Consider the following 16,073-nt stretch of genomic DNA (forward strand, 5'->3'; position numbering starts at 1 on the left):
AATTCCTACATGTTGATCGCTTCGCTCATTATTGTATTTATTATTGTATTTATATATATATATATATATATATATATATATATATATATATATATATATATATATATATATATATACTTATATATATATATTGCGTGTGTGTGTGTGTGTGTGTGTGTGTGTGTGTGTGTGTGTGTGTGTGTGTGTGTGTGTGTGTGTGTGTGTGTGTGTGTGTGTGTGTGTGTGTGTGTGTGTGTGTGTGTGTGTGTGTGTGTGTGTGTGTGTGTGTGTGTGTGTGTGTGTGTGTGTAAAAAGTTCTCTTTTACTTTATAGTTTAGATGAACTGGCAAAATAATGGAAGCTCGGTGAATCGATTATATCGAATTGGTGCATTCATTTAGTTTTATAACCACAGTATGAGCATGACGAATTGTTCCGAATTTGACGGTATTCAAGGGGGTAGCTGGGAAATTGTGTGTTTCTGCAGACGAAGTAAAATAAAACGCGCACTTGAGTGAACGTGCATTTGACAGCTTTTTTTATGATGCATCGGAAATACAACGTGGGCGTGTGTTTTTGCATTTGGTAAACTCCCGTTTGTGTCACATGACCATAACATGGCTGACAATGCAGAAACTGAACAGGCTTCCAAGTCAGTAAAGGTTAATCAGGTCCAGAGTTTTGAATCGACAGCTTCGGTGTTTTGGACGGCCGAAATGCAGCAAAGAGCAGATGGGTTCGATTTCTAGGCGTGGTCAGATGGTGCCAGTTAAAACTTGAGCGTTCGTGTTATTCCCAGAGCGGACCTTGGTGTTGGGCAATTTATGATCCTTCTTCCATTTCATTCGTCTGTTCTGGAACCAGATTTTGATTTGGCGTTCTGACAGACACAACGTGTGCGCTATTTCCACCCTCCGCCTGCGCGTCAGATATCGGTTGTAGTGGAACTCCTTCTCAAGCTCCAGGACTTGCTGGCGGCTGTAAGCTGTCCGAGAGCGCTTCGGTTCACCTCCTGTGTAGTTTGAACTCACTATGAGAAAAAAAAAGTAACGTATTACTATTTACAACCACCAGCACCACCACAAATACAACATCAAATAATTATAATAATTACTAAAAATTATATATATATATGGTGCATTTGCAGCCTCATGCGCCATTGCCACTATTCCAAATATTATTATATATATATATATTAATATTATGATGTGCTACCTGCATTTGAATTGTAGAGGAGAATTTACCACGAGGAGAACTTACCACAACATGCATCGAAAACATATTTATATTCATGGCAAAAAAATATATTATTAATCTAAGTATTAATCACAGTGCTGTTCATGATGACGATATCATTCTTATTGCCAAAACAATGCTTTTGTCAATACGCGATTACGTCTATGTGGTCACGTGCTTTGTAATGCCCTCCTCCCCAGCAAGCAGACGCACCCCCCTCTCGATACGGTAACAAAAGATTTCATTTGAGAGAAAATCAAGGCCACACGTCGGCTACATTTTGTCGCCGATATTTAATATTAAACGTTCATGGGAACAATGACAATGATCAAATGAGGGAAGGCTTCTGCACCTCTACGCAGCCGCAAACCGTTTCAAGCTATACGGGCGTTCTGTGACTGTCTTATATCAACAGAGCATTGAGGTGCAATCGCGACTGAATAAACTTCGAAAATAGCATCAACAAAAATTGTTTAAAATCCCATGATGACGTGCATCTGCCACGTGTTCAACATCCCCGTGAGAGTAACTGTTTCAAAGTGTCTTTACATCGTCGACCGAGCGAGCCGTGAACAGCCAGCCAGCCAGCTGGGCGACGACAACGCTGAAAAGAGATAATAGATGGCGGTATTTGTGTCTGCATTAGTGTTTTACGGCGGGCTCCATAAACAGGAATATATCAGATGCAATAAACCCCCACCCTCGTCCCCGGAACAGAGAGAAGAAGGAAGGTTCGACAGTGTGAGTGCATGGTTTATACAAACCTACCACTTAAAATCAAATTACCAAAGCATAAAACCTAACTTATGAGTTCAGTCTGGCTTGTCATAAAGCAAGGACTCGAGCCTGAGATCGGACTTCAAAAAGGCACCTCGGCGTAGAGGTGTAATAAAAATTTATGGAGGGTGTAATTATGTTGGCCGTGCAAACAGACTATCGTAAATCTCCGAGGACTAGTCGAAGTCGAACCGAGAGGAAGCCGTAGATTTTGTCCACAGACACCAAGACGACTGCGTGAATTTTGACTGTCGAGCCAGCGAAGGGAGAAGAAAGTTACTGTGCAACACTTACCAATGTTAACGTGGACTTTCCTCATCCACGGATACACCACGGGGTCCCTTTTAGTGTTTGCAGGGGAAGATGTGTTTGGACTGTGAGGGGGCTGCTCGCGCGACTCAGGCGGAAACGGAGGCGGGCTGGGCGTAATCGACACCCGGTCCAGTTCGACTCCAATCTGGGGAATGACCAGGCCACGAGGGGGCATCGCCGCCGAGGCGGGCTGCCCTTCGCGGGGACACCGCGTGTACTGCGAGTCCGCTTGCTGCTCGTGAAGCCGGCGATGGTACAGAGTCGGGTCCGGTTGAAAGGCGGTGGCCTCGTGTCTTTGGGAACCGTAATAGTCCGGAGAGTTGCTGGGTAGGTAGTCGCTGTGTGAGTACTCTTCGCACGGTGGGAATTTGGGGTCCACATAGTGAGAGTTGATCAAATAGGAGCTCATGACCATTAATGTCACTCTTTATGTGGAATCAAACCTAATATATAACTACAAATTATATTGCATCCCTTAACTCCGCGGTCATCCCTGTTCAGATGAACCCTCCTACTTTTCCTGTCAAGTGAACAAAGTTAAACGGCCACGTGACTGGAGCGAGCCAATAGAACGCGCCGTGGACGAGGAAATGCAGGCTTGAGTGCACACACGGCTCCGCACGCGCGCCTTTGTATGTTCTCGTTTTGTGTGCAGTCACAAACAAGTCTTCAAAACACTTTCCCTGTCCACCCGAGGAACCCCTCCCCGCCCCAGACACACACAACTCGCCTCTTGACGCATGCTGGCCCGCGACCTCCCACCAACGTGACATGCCACGACACTATCGCTTTCTTTCATAAAATCACGACTGCATGTCGGGCCATTTCTTAGAAATCAAATCATTTCATCGGAATGTGAACATCTAAAATTCATTATCATATTTGCCCTTGACCAATTCATGCTTTGTAAGTGGGCTATGTCAGGGGGTGGAAATATCATTGGACTGTAGCTGTGAAAGCTCTGTCTGCAGCGTGAAATGCATCACACCGACAAAGGTTATATTTCCAAATTCATCATCGCAGAGCTTTCCATTTGCATGCAAGGAGACATTCGTCCCATAGTTACTTGCAAGACTTAAATAAAACAATCGTTTAATTTTGCTGTGTTTCACATGTGCATACACACACACACACACTCACTCACAAACGCATGCACGCGCATGCATCTTATAATAGCATTGACGCAAGTCAGTTCATTTTCTACAAAGTTGCCTTCATACCTGGCCCACAGCCCTCAAACTTCAGCCGCTACATTTGGACAATAAAGCTGTTATCAATTGATATAGTCAGAAATAACGTAATGCTGGATGATCACGTTCACTTAGATTGATTATAAAATCATCTTCTCCCGATGGCACATTTTTATACTTTATATTATGAATAGGCCGATAACAACGTGGAATGTCAATGACTGTAGAATCAATCCTGTTTTAAAGCGTCTCCAACGGCTTTCTCGTTTCACATGATGGAGACATCGAATTTTTTTGTTTCAAGAAAATTGACAGTCCAGAGCGACGACCCCCCATCACACACACGCATACACACGCGCGCACACGCCTCACGCAAACACAAAAGATAGTCCCATTGACGACCTGTGCAGTCAACCGCTTCATTTTTCAACTGAAGACAAATCATTAATGAAGAGAATTCAATTCGACTAATTGTGTGCCTTAGAATGCTAAAGTTGGGTCCAATTGATTTTTCCTTCTTTTATACTAAGAAGGAACAAGAACGAAACTTGACAATTAGATTATAAAACCCGGCCCGTAATTACAAGTGCGTTTGTTTGTATGTTTTAATAAGGCTGGAAAAATATCATGACAAAATGTCACATGAGGCCTATATCTAAACTTCGTATACCTTCACGCCTCCTTTGGCGCAAAATTATCTGAAACCACGCCGAGCTATATGCATGCAGTGTCCAGCGGCGCCGTCGTGTGTAAATCTACTATATACTCCCCTAGAAGCGAATTTGTGATTGCTTTCAAGATTTCGACACAAATCCGGATCTACAGGGTAGATATAGAAGACAGGGTCTCTCGGGTATACGCGGCGTCAAACAATAATTATTGCTGTCGCGATGCCTCTCAAATTAAAACACTCTAAGTGAGTGTGTGTGTGTGTTTGTGTGTGTGCACCCTTTTTATCACGTGGGTCGTCTTGAACCTTCACGGCGCCCTTCACTATGCGTTGACTCCGAAAGATTGCTCTCTTGATGCATCGTTTCGTTGTCACCAGTATAAAATAAACCATCAGCTGGCTCGGGGTGGGGCTGTGGATAAATTAGTATGTATGCGGATTTGGAATTTGGTATCCTACTCGCATTATAAGGCTTTTTACCCGGATGACATACGTAGAAATAAAACGTTACAATTCTGCCATGCAAATATTGCACATGAACTTTTTTTTGTATTTGTTTTGTAATTGTTCAAGTGTTCTAAAAGTATGATCCGAAATAAAAGAATAAACGAATAAGTTAAACATTATACCTACATTTGGTATTGTGTTACAGTCATCATAATTGTTTGAATGCATGCCCATTTAAATATAAATTAATTCAAAAGCGAACGTTTTATTGAAAAAAAAAACGGTCAATCAAAAGTAGCTGCTTCAAAAATGAAAGAGCCATCAAATATGTGTCCTGAGTAATGAAAAAAACTTTTTTGAATCCAACACAATTTTCTTGTGCTTTCACATCGTTTTTGTGACCTAGATATTATTGCCCCCTTTAGGCAATATTGCTGGTCTCTGTTTTTCTTCTCCAAACAGTCGACCATATGTCTGAACTGAAGTAAAAATAAGAAGTGTGTACTGCGATTTAAAAGAGAGATACTGCATTGGCATCGAAACTCATTGCATCATTTACACAGAACTAAAATTGCCGTTCCATTCTCTTCTCTTCTCTTCTCTTCTCTTCTCTTCTCTTCTCTTCTCTTCTCTTCTCTTCTCTTCTCTTCTCTTCTCTTCTCTTCTCTTCTCTTCTCTTCTCTTCTCTTCTCTTCTCTTCTCGTCTCTTCTCTTCTCTTCTCTTCTCTTCTCTTCTCTTCTCTTCTCTTCTCTTCTCTTCTCTTCTCTTCTCTTCTCTTCTCTTCTCTTCAAAATTGCGGGTGCATTCAACTTGACCTCTGACTATGGCATCATCGCAGGTATCGATCAAGGTGTGTAGGGTGTGACTGTGACACTTCCTCTGCCTTATGTCAAGTTTGTCAGCAGCAGGCTTTGTTTAGGCTGCAAAACGTGTATAGTTCATGTGCAGGTCAATTTGCTGCCAGTCACTCAACAAGCTGGTAAACGTAACCGAATATACTTCGGGTTCCTTTTTTCTAGCAGTATAAATTCTTATCCAAATACGTATGACACAAAGAAAGTCAAAAGTCAAAGTCAGCTTGATTGTCAAATGTGCTAATATGCATGACATACAGCACAGATGACAACAATGAAGAAGAAGAAGAAGAAAATCCTTCTTTAACCCAGTCCGCTGTTGGTGGGGAAGTGGTTGTACCTCGATATTTTGTTGTGTGGTATTAGTTTGAAACGGCATAACTTTTTGTGTGTGTTAATTGATGGCATAAAGTCAATTAGGTAAAACAATTCATGTGCAAAATAGTCATCGAAAATGCCAATCATTATATATTCTTATTAATTACTACATATAGCCATAATCCGATATGTATATGTATACATCGTCACGTTACAACCATCATCTCCAAAAGAGGGCAATTAGAATCAGAAGCAGAAAGCCTGTATTCGTCTCACAATGGGGAAATGTGCAATTGCAATTCAAAAATGAAGACACATTCCCTTCCTTCCTTTCATTCCTTTCCTTTCTTAATAAACTCATAACACACATAAACACACACATAAAAACACACGCGCGAGATTGAAAAAAATAACTGTGAATGTGATAAAAATGTGAAAAAACGTGAATGAAAAAGAACTGGATTCTTACTGTAAATACCACAGACACCTTATTATGATGTAATACAGTTACATATATCAATATGCTGTTCTTATATTATTATATTTACACGATGTACGGTTTGTGTTTTTAATCTTTTCACCTCAGCCCAGCCCCTTTCAATTTCAATTTCCTCATTGTGGGACTATGAAAGGCTCTCTGATTCTGATTCTGATTGTTCCACAAAAGAAAATACCTTAATGAGCCGAGATGAATGTCACTTAACCATCTTGCACAACTTGTATTTAATATACGTCTTTTAAATCAAGGTTCATTCACACGCACGCACGCACACACACGCACGCACGCACACACACACACACACACACACACACACACACACACACACACATATATATATATATATATATATATATATATATATATATATATATATATATATATATATATATATATATATATATATATATATATATATATATATATATATATATATATATATATATATATATATATATATATATATATATATATATATATATATATATATATCAATCAATCAATCAATGCAAGAAGATAATATATATGAATACGTCCTAGAGACAGCTCGAATAGCCCACGTCTTGTTAGTCAGAGGACAAAGAAGTGGCAATGGCTCCTTTGTGGACTATTTGAAAAATAAATCCGAGATTGTTGCAGTGCTTTTGTCATGCAGAGTGACGTAGAGAATAAGAAAAAAAATGTGCAGGCCTGCAGGCCTGCACGTGAATTGGTTCAGTTGGGTGGTGTTAATACAAAACGTAAAGTCAAAAAATAAAATAAAGCACTAAACAGTCATCAATGACGTACAATGGTGTGTAAAATGACTGAGCTTGCAAATAAAGTGCACTATGAAATTGAATTGATAATACACGATGCAGTTTGCATCTGAGTTCACTCGCTGACATGACGTTGCAATTAAATCAAAAGACGCCATAAACCGGGCAGACAGCATCTTCGGCGGTTCTGCACCACGTGGTATCCCCAAACCCCTCACCACCTGCACCGCGTAATAACCACGCACGCGCAGGCACGCACGACAACCACAAGAGAGAAGCTCCTCACACTCCCACCATCATTTTCATACTTACTGTTGTGACGCTCTCGAATCCGACTCCAGTTCCACTTTCGGTCTATCGTCTTTTCGTTTCTCATTTTTTGTGAACGCATCTTTTTCGTTTTCTTGATCCGCAAAATCATCCCGGTAATTCTCAGCAGGCGTTCTTTCCCGTTCATTGCGACGTCTCCACAAGGTGTCTATAAACTACAACGAGAGAAGAGAACTTGTTGTAATTTTCCCGACACTCAGTCCCTCAAACGGCACAAGAAAAGACTCTCTTCAATAGCAGCCATGCTAAAAATAACCTTGGAAGTCGTCCCGGTGATGATGAAATCCAAGAGAACCGCGACACCACTTTGCAGTGCGCAACCGTGACGCGATCGTAATTAAAGACTCGACACATGTAGGTGGCGCGTCCCTTGGAGGATTTCCCTGCTTTTAATGCAAGCTGTTTCGGGCTCAGGACTGCCGAGGACTGCGTGCTCTCCAAGGCATTGACTCACGTTGAGCGCGGGCAAGCGCGTGTGCGCGCGTGTGCGTGTGTGTACGGGTGTGTGTGCACGTGCGCGTTTCCCAATTAATCTGCCGTAACGCTTTGTTTAACGTGCGAGGCTCGTCCCTGTTTTCAACGTCATGGTGTGACTCGTGACCTTCCGATCACCCCGAGCAAAAGCCCCTCTACCGCCCCCGTCCTTCTCCCCAGCAACCAGCCGTCCCCACCGTTCCCTCTTCCGCACTACGTCTTTCTTCCACTTAGCCCATTTCTCTCGCCTACTCATTCGTTCGGCATTGTGATTTTCGCTCCCTCCGTCATCGCAAATTGACTTGAGAGTCATTAATTTGAAGAAAAATGGCCGACGGGTGCAGTTGGGGTGGTCAGGTCTTTATATCGCTCTCTGAAACAGATTTTTCTTCTCTTCCAATGTCATTTCTCATTACCGTTGGTAGTGAAACAATTCATGAAATACGCTGGGTTTGCTATTGCATCGAGCTATGGGCAAATAATTATTGGATAACATGTTATATTCAAACTAGAGTGTAAATGTAAATTTCGGGCGGTATATGGCTTTTTTGTCATTATTCAAATCAATTTTAATCTGTAGCCAGATGTGCATCTTGGCCGACACAAATACACACACACACACACACACACACACACGCACAATTTTGCCTTGTGCACGTTTGACCGCATATCGTCTTAGAAAAAATCGTCACGTTGCCCCAAGAAAGGACAAAAGTATGCTTTGGCCATTAAAAAAAAATGCCATATTGATTCCCACTCACGTTACAGACAGACGCCAGAGCGATAGGACCTAAATCCAATCAATGGTGAACTCAGGATGAACCAAGTGGAAAGACAGTTCCCTCTAATGTAGTTTTTTTAGCATGCAATGCATGCATCCCACGTTTTGTAAATGAAGAAGCTGACTTGGAAGGAGGGTAAAGGACAAAAAATGAATCGAATATCGTTAAGTATTTTGCTCTCCTTGACGTCTTGGAACTTCGGATAATGGCAGGATGCAGATGGCATGTGGCTATTTTTAAACAGTGTGAAAAGGGGGTTATATTCCCTCAATATGAATCAGAAGAATACTCATCAAGGGACATTGTTAGAATTGGTTATATACACATGCTAAAAACATCATATGTTATTTCATTTCTACTTATTCTTATCAATTAGTAAGTCCATATATGTATGTAGTTTAGTTATGTGTATATGTTAATTAGTATACATGTACTCAGCTCGTACTTAGTTACTGTAGAAATCTAGCTGTTTGTTTCAGTCTAATAATGAATATTCATGATTGTATCTCACAGATGATAGGTCCTTTTCAAAGTGACATCACTCCTGTTGTTTATAAATGTCTGAGGGGAGCTCTCTCTCTAGCTTTCTCTCGCTTTTGCCTCTCTGCCCCTTGGCCTATAGCTTCCTCTAGCTGACTGATAATAAATATTCCTTTTTTTGTCTATCACCTTGCTTCCTGCTGATTTAATATTTAGACTATACAAATGGAGAGCTGAACCACAGGAAGAACAACATTTAACCCAACAGACATATTAGACAATTTATTTTAGGGGTTCACATTTATGATGGAATATGGTTTATTTAATAAGTAATAAGAAAGACACATCAGTGTAATCAACAGCCTCTTTCTTGTGCAATATAATGAGACACCACTCTCGGAGTATACATATAAGACTCTTCTCTGTAGCTTGGTATACATCCACAATTGAAAAGAAACAACATCTATTAATTTTCTACATCTCACATGCAGGGTCGCTGGAGAGCTCTAGGCGATCCGAACGAGCTTTGATGCATTAGCCTCATCTCAGTGCCTGAAATAAAGTCTGGCCGGACGCCCGGGGCGTGCGACTTTTACGTCGGGCGTACAACTTACAGAAAGTCTCCCGCCGGGTGGCCGACAAATTTTCCAAGAAAAAAAAAAATATATATCTATATATTTTCTAATCAAGCGTTTGCTTTATTCAATAAAGCAAACATTTGAACGAAGATTTTGAAATCTGAAAAATGTAATCGTTTTGGAAATTTCGGAATTTCGGTTTGTCAAATTGTCATATTCTGTGTCATATTCGGCACGGCAGCCAATCAGAAGCCTGCTTTCTGCTTCCGGACTTTCCCGAGCGTTATAGGAGATGCCAGCGTGACGTCGTTTGTTATGATCACGTGTTTGGTGGCTAACTTCCGGGAAGCCGATAGCCAAGTAAACACAAGAGTTCTCAGCGAATGCGATCATTGTTTTGTAAGCTTATGCCTTTTGTTTTCAGTTTTGATGAATGAAAGTCTGATATAATGTGTGGTTGTTGGCTGTACAAACCATTTTGTGAAAGGATCCGGGTTAAAATTTCACCGAACCCCGATCGCCGAAGTAAGAAAACCAACCAGTTCATTTGGCAATTTTTTTACTTGGCACGGCAGCCAATCAGAAGCCTGCTTTGTGCTCCGGATTTTCCTGAGCGTTATAAGGTCGTGCATTTGCATATCATTTTCCAAAGTAGACGCACAGAACCTCAGCCCCAGAAGAAAGATTCAAAAGAAGCTAACAAAATGTATGACGCTACAAAACGTAAACGTACATTAAAAGCATGGTGGAAAGAAGACTTCACGTGGCTTGTAGCAGACGACGCAACGCAAACATTGCATTGTGCAACATGCCGAACAGTGTATGGACAAACGACAACTGGAGCAACAGCATCAGCAAGGGATATTTGTCATCAATTTGTCACATCCTAATTGGCGTCAGGTGCGCGGCCCTCCCCTCCCTGCTCTCCGGGCTCACTCACTTGATTCCAATCCCTTTGATTGTGCCTTCTGGCCACCCGTTCCCGCTCGGTCCTCGCCGGTGTATTCTTTCATTCGCTACCCTGTCACCCAGCAGTACGCAGGTTGGTCCCGCTCGTCTGTTCGGTTGCCTTACCTTCTGTTTTTGCCCTGCGTGTCTTAGTAAACCTTGATTTAACTATACTGTCTCCATTGTGTATTTCGGATCCAAACCTTCCCTTTTTTTCGTCCGTCGAGTTCTGTCGCCACTCCTCGAGCGGACGTGACAAAATTAAACAAGGGGCCATTTGTGGTAGGTACATCCTTCATAAAAAAAATCTTAATACTTTGCAAAAATGTATTTTTTGTTGGCTTATAGTGTTTCAAGTTGTGAAAAATGGGGCAGGCAACTTTTCAGAGTTGTCTGGCCTGGTGTCCGGTCACTTTTGTCATGAGTTTCAGACTGCTAATCTCCACGTAAAAAAAAATCCTGAATCAAAGGAAAAATATGCAAACACTAACACTGGGAAAAAATGTTTTGCTCGCTAGATATTATTTTGTCAAGTGCCTGCAAACAAAAATTATATTTGGGTGTAGGCCTTTATTTAAATTACAGTAAAGTCTCGTTATATCGATATTCAAGGGAGTCGGAAAAAATATCGATATAACCGGGACTATCGATATATCCGACCCTGTTTGCATGTAATTTTCTCTGTGCGTGCATAGAAATAGTATCGATATAACCGGGACTATCGATATATCCGATATCGATATAACGAGACTTTACTGTATATGTGTATGGTGTGTTGTTTTTAATTTGAAGGTATTGTCCATATTATTTGATTTCATAAACTGTGTCCAAAATGCAAAAAAAACACTTTATTGCACACTGAACCCGTAACACGCACTGCAGCAACCACCACACACTTTTATAGTTTTATGACCTATTTAACATTCCAGATGTGAACAGGTGTAAGCAAGATTTTGAAACGCACACCAAACCACCCAATAGGACCACATTCACCACCTCAGTTTTACCTCTTATAATTTCCATTCAACGCCCCCATCCCCACCCAGTCACTCGCTCTGCGCAGCCTTCTGCTTTTGTGTCTAGAAAAGGAAGGTCATGGATTCACCTCTCCTTTGTCTCTTGTCATCAATTCTCTCAGATGTAGCCCCTCCACACCTCTCTGTCGCCCTCCCCGTTTTTACGTTTGACTTACAGCAATTGGTTTGGAAAAGAGCTCGAGGAGCTGGGGAGGCAAAGCGAGGGCGGAACCCATGCACGACGGTAAACTTTTGACGCTTCAACTTCTTGAACTTTCTGCACTGTGTTTTGTAGTTGTCAGCCAAGAATTCTGCTCTGATAATCCTTGCTGCTAGTTCTTTGCCTGGGTCAGGAAACAACGTGAAATAATATTTTAATCGTCTCCCAGCTCAGACGTTGTAGGTTCGATCCTCAACACTAAGCTTGTGACCATGAAGAAGTATCTTTGAGCAAGACACTGACTGACCCCTAACTTGTTCCCTTTGGGCCTTGGGTGGAAACACTCCCATTTGTGTATCAACGCGCGTGTGAACGGATGAACGTGAGGCGTTGTAAAGCGCTTTGGGCACCATATGGTGTAGATGGTGTCAATAAAGCACTGTATAAATGCAGTCCATAATTACAACTGTCTTCACACTCCGTGAATTACACATGCAATTCTGTCGTCGGTGGATTGTAACAGTAAAGCGGATCTGGGATGTAGTCTAAAGTTAAGGGGTTTATGGACTGCATCATCTTGTCATCCCGGTCTCAAGCGGTCTCTTGTGGCAGCGGGGGAGAGGTGCATTCTTTGAATTCCCCCCTTGACGCACACTCAAGCAAGAGACAGACAAATCCCCCAAATTCCTTATAAGCATCAAGCAGTGGTTGGATGCCCAACTGTGGACAATGAGACTTCACCGTGGATGACAGAGAGAAACTATCCATTTTCACATCACTTATCCATAAACTAAATTCTTATTTCTCATGAATTGGAAATGTATCTTTCCTCATATAACTATGCCAACAACTATGTATTGATGGGCAGAACAAAGAAATACCCCTCTGTCAGAGCAGAAGGTAAATACATACATTTGAATATACACCCGCTGCTCTCAATACAACCAACAGCCTTGCGTGGCGACCTGCCAGCATATCTGGGGTTGTGTTCAATTAAACCACAAGGAGACTATTTCTGTACACTTTGGCCGTGGGATGGCTGGAAAAACAGACGCAATTGAATGCATTTTGATTCAACGCAGTCTTGTCCTGTGTATTAGAGAGAGAGAGAGAGAGAGAGAGAGAGAGAGAGAGAGAGAGAGAGAGAGAGAGAGAGAGAGAGAGAGAGAGAGAGAGAGAGAGAGAGAGAGAGAGAGAGAGTGAGTGAGTGAGTGAGTGAGTGAGTGAGTGAGTGAGTGAGTGAGTGAGTGAGTGAGTGAGTGAGTGAGTGAAAGACAGAGATATATTTCATTTAAAGCAGATTCTTTACTTACAGACAATGTAGGTGTTCAAATACCTGACATGTTTCGGCGTCTACTTCCGCCCTCGTCAGAGTGTTGAACACCTACACTGTCTGTAAGTATAGAATCTGCTTTAAATTAAATATCAAGTAGACAGGATGAACTCAGTACAACGAAGATTTATATTTCAACGAATCAGCAGAGAGAGACATAGAGAGAGAGCGATAGATAGATAGATAGATAGATAGATAGATAGATAGATAGATAGATAGATAGATAGATAGATAGATAGATAGATAGATAGATAGATAGATAGATAGATAGATAGATAGATAGATAGATAGATAGATAGATAGATAGATAGATAGATAGATAGATAGATAGATAGATAGATAGATAGAGCGAGAGTGAGTGAGTGAGTGAGTGAGTGAGTGAGTGAGTGAGTGAGTGAGTGAGTGAGTGAGTGAGTGAGTGAGTGAGTGAGTGAGTGAGTGAGTGAGTGAGTGAGTGAGTGAGTGAGTGAGAGAAAGATAGCGAGATATATTTCAACGCATCAGCAATGACAGTGAAAGAGAGAGAGAGGAGAGAGAGAGATTGAGAGAGAGAGAGAGAGAGAGAGAGAGAGAGAGAGAGAGAGAGAGAGAGAGAGAGAGAGAGAGAGAGAGAGAGAGAGATGAAAGAGAGATTTCGTCGCCATCAGCAATGACAGAAAGAGAAAGAGAGAGAGAGACATTTCACTGCAATCAGCAATGACAGTGAGAGAGAGAGAGAGAGAGAGAGAGAGAGAGAGAGAGAGAGAGATTTCACCACAATCCGCAATCACGACCCTTTCACCATTGTTTACCAATATCCGAGCTTCTGTGTTTGACAAATCTGTGTGATGTGTATTTATTTATCCAACTGGCCGGAGCTGTAATTTGTTTGCTCGTGGTAAACTTCCTTTCCCCGTGACCTGGAAATTGGGACAACGATGCACAAACAAAAACAATGAGTTGTTAGGGTCTTTTCTTTCCTCCGTGTAAGTGACATAAACAAACACCCGTGGGAGGGGGTTGACGGGCCTTTCCTCTCCGCGCATGAGCTGCGTGGCTGCAGTCTGTCTGGTGACCTCGCAATGACTCCTGGGTGGCGCATTATTCATGAGCCGCGATCAGAAGACGCGCTCCACAAAGCAAAGCAAGAGTCAAGTGGATTTTTCAGAAGGAAGCGTGTGTGGGATTGTGTTGCATTTTTAAGAAGTTTAGGCCAACTGTGTTTGTGTTACTGTGCTTACAACACCATAAACATAATAAATGCGCGAACTTTACTCACACGACGCCAGAAGAAGAAAAAGAACACCGCAACACGAGCCCCAGCTATGCCTGTATCCGTGTAGCGCGGCTGTCAAAGACAACAATACACTCCTTGATCACTCCTCCACAAAAGCTTCTGGAGCGGTCGACTCCCATACAAACACACACCTCCGCAATGCAAAGAAAAAAGGGGGCCGCGCAATATTTGTGACTCACCCCGACGCGTCATCACTTGCGGCCCAAGTGTGCAATCTTAAAAGAACAAGACAACGAGCCTAGTCACATAATACGAATCATGGTGGAAAGCAGTTCTTTAGGGTGGAGCTGCCTGTGTACACACACACACACACACACACACACACACACAAACACACGCGCGAAATACAAGAGAGAGCCTACAAGCGCTGCTCCAACGCTTTCTCGCGTCACGGCCTTTCTCGATTAGAAAATAGCCTATTTGTGTCACAGGCTCATACTCGCTTTTGTGCGCGCATGCGTGTGTGTGTGTGTGTGTGTGTGTGTGTGTGTGTGTGTGTGTGTGTGTGTGTGTGTGTGTGTGTGTGTGTGTGTGTGTGTGTGTGTGTGTGTGTGTGTGTGTGTGTGTGTGTGTGGTCATTAATTCCTATCTCATCACTGAAACGAGGAAGTAGTGGAAAAAAAGCACAAGGGAAGTTTGAACCTCCCTGTTTACCCAAGTGAAATTTTCTGGCAGATCTGGCCTGTAATTCCTGACACAACCATTTGTATTTACTTTTCTACCGATTAAGTGATGTGGGGAGTTTGTGGTGTAAAAAAACACCTCGGCATATTTGCGTCTTGTGACGGAAACACCTGCAGCAATCCAATAATAATTTGCCTCGATTAAATCAAACAGAATACATATTTGCAACAGAAAGAAGGACAGTTGCTAATTGCTAGCTAGCTAGCTATCTAGCGATACTAGATAATTATATAGGTATTGATATAGATATAGATATAGATATAGATATAGATATAGATATAGATATAGATATAGATATAGATATAGATATAGATATAGATATAGATATAGATATAGATATAGATATAGATATAGATATAGATATAGAAAGAGATGTAGATATAGATATATTTAGATAAAGGTAGAGATAGAGATGATTGTACAAATTGAAAATGAAGGGACGCAATCGAGTTTGTTTGCGTTGTTGGATTTTTTCGAAAAATCGATTTAAATCATTTGAAATATGCGAAGCACGAAGGCAATCATAATTGGGCATAGAGTGATATGTGCCTCCGAGGAATAATCGCGGTCACCGTGACAACGGTGAATGATTGACAAAGTGCCACGTGGCCAGTAGACTCGGGCATCGGTTAAAACTGTGGAATTAATATATGCAAACAGCGCTTTGAGGGGGTATTGGAATCTTTTTTGATATACCGAATGATTGAGTAATTTCTCACCAAAAAAATGATAGGAATTACACTAGACCATTATTTTTTAACGCTAAACGCTCTTTATCTGGATTTTTTTTTCAGATTATGTGTCATTTTGAGGGTGGTTCATTCAGAAATGTAAATTATTATGATATCTACTTTTTAATAAATAAATAAATAAATAAATAATAATAATACATAACATTTGTTTCGTTTGTGCTTTAAATATACATTTCATTGGATGTCAAAAATATTTATGGTTTACATTATCAGCACTGT

At 41.5% G+C, this 16,073-nt stretch overlaps 2 protein-coding genes across 4 annotated transcripts in view; both read right to left on the minus strand.

Moving 5' to 3' along the window:
• The window catches only part of hoxb3a (homeobox B3a), a 79,532-nt gene that overhangs the window by 44,746 nt on the left and 18,713 nt on the right, over positions 1-16,073 (minus strand). For 2 of the 3 annotated variants that reach the window (XM_089019365.1, XM_089019359.1), the window contains exon 1: positions 7,354-7,467. The exons of the other annotated variant lie outside the window; for it this stretch is intronic. The gene's annotated coding sequence lies outside the window, so the exon portion shown is untranslated. Of the gene's footprint in view, positions 1-7,353; positions 7,468-16,073 lie in introns of those variants that run through there. 3 annotated transcript variants of the gene reach the window in all.
• Positions 126-3,346, minus strand: hoxb4a (homeobox B4a). Its single transcript, XM_089019371.1, has 2 exons — positions 2,287-3,346; positions 126-1,009 (listed from the first exon to the last, which is right to left on the minus strand). The coding sequence occupies exons 1-2, from the start codon at positions 2,717-2,719 to the stop codon at positions 735-737; spliced, it is 708 nt and encodes a 235-aa protein (XP_088875497.1). The 5' UTR covers positions 2,720-3,346; the 3' UTR covers positions 126-734.

This window comes from Hippocampus bargibanti, linkage group LG17, assembly GCF_051943395.1.
Source record: "Hippocampus bargibanti isolate YZ-2025 linkage group LG17, ASM5194339v1, whole genome shotgun sequence".
NCBI lineage: Eukaryota > Metazoa > Chordata > Actinopteri > Syngnathiformes > Syngnathidae > Hippocampus > Hippocampus bargibanti.

Coding starts and splice junctions, on each gene's coding strand:
- hoxb4a (XM_089019371.1), bottom strand. CDS start 2,719: ATGGTCATGAGCTCCTATTTGATCAACTCTCACTATGTGGACCCCAAA. Junction 1,010..2,286: donor GAAAGTCCACGTTAACATTG/GTAAGTGTTGCA, acceptor TTTTTCTCATAG/TGAGTTCAAACTACACAGGA.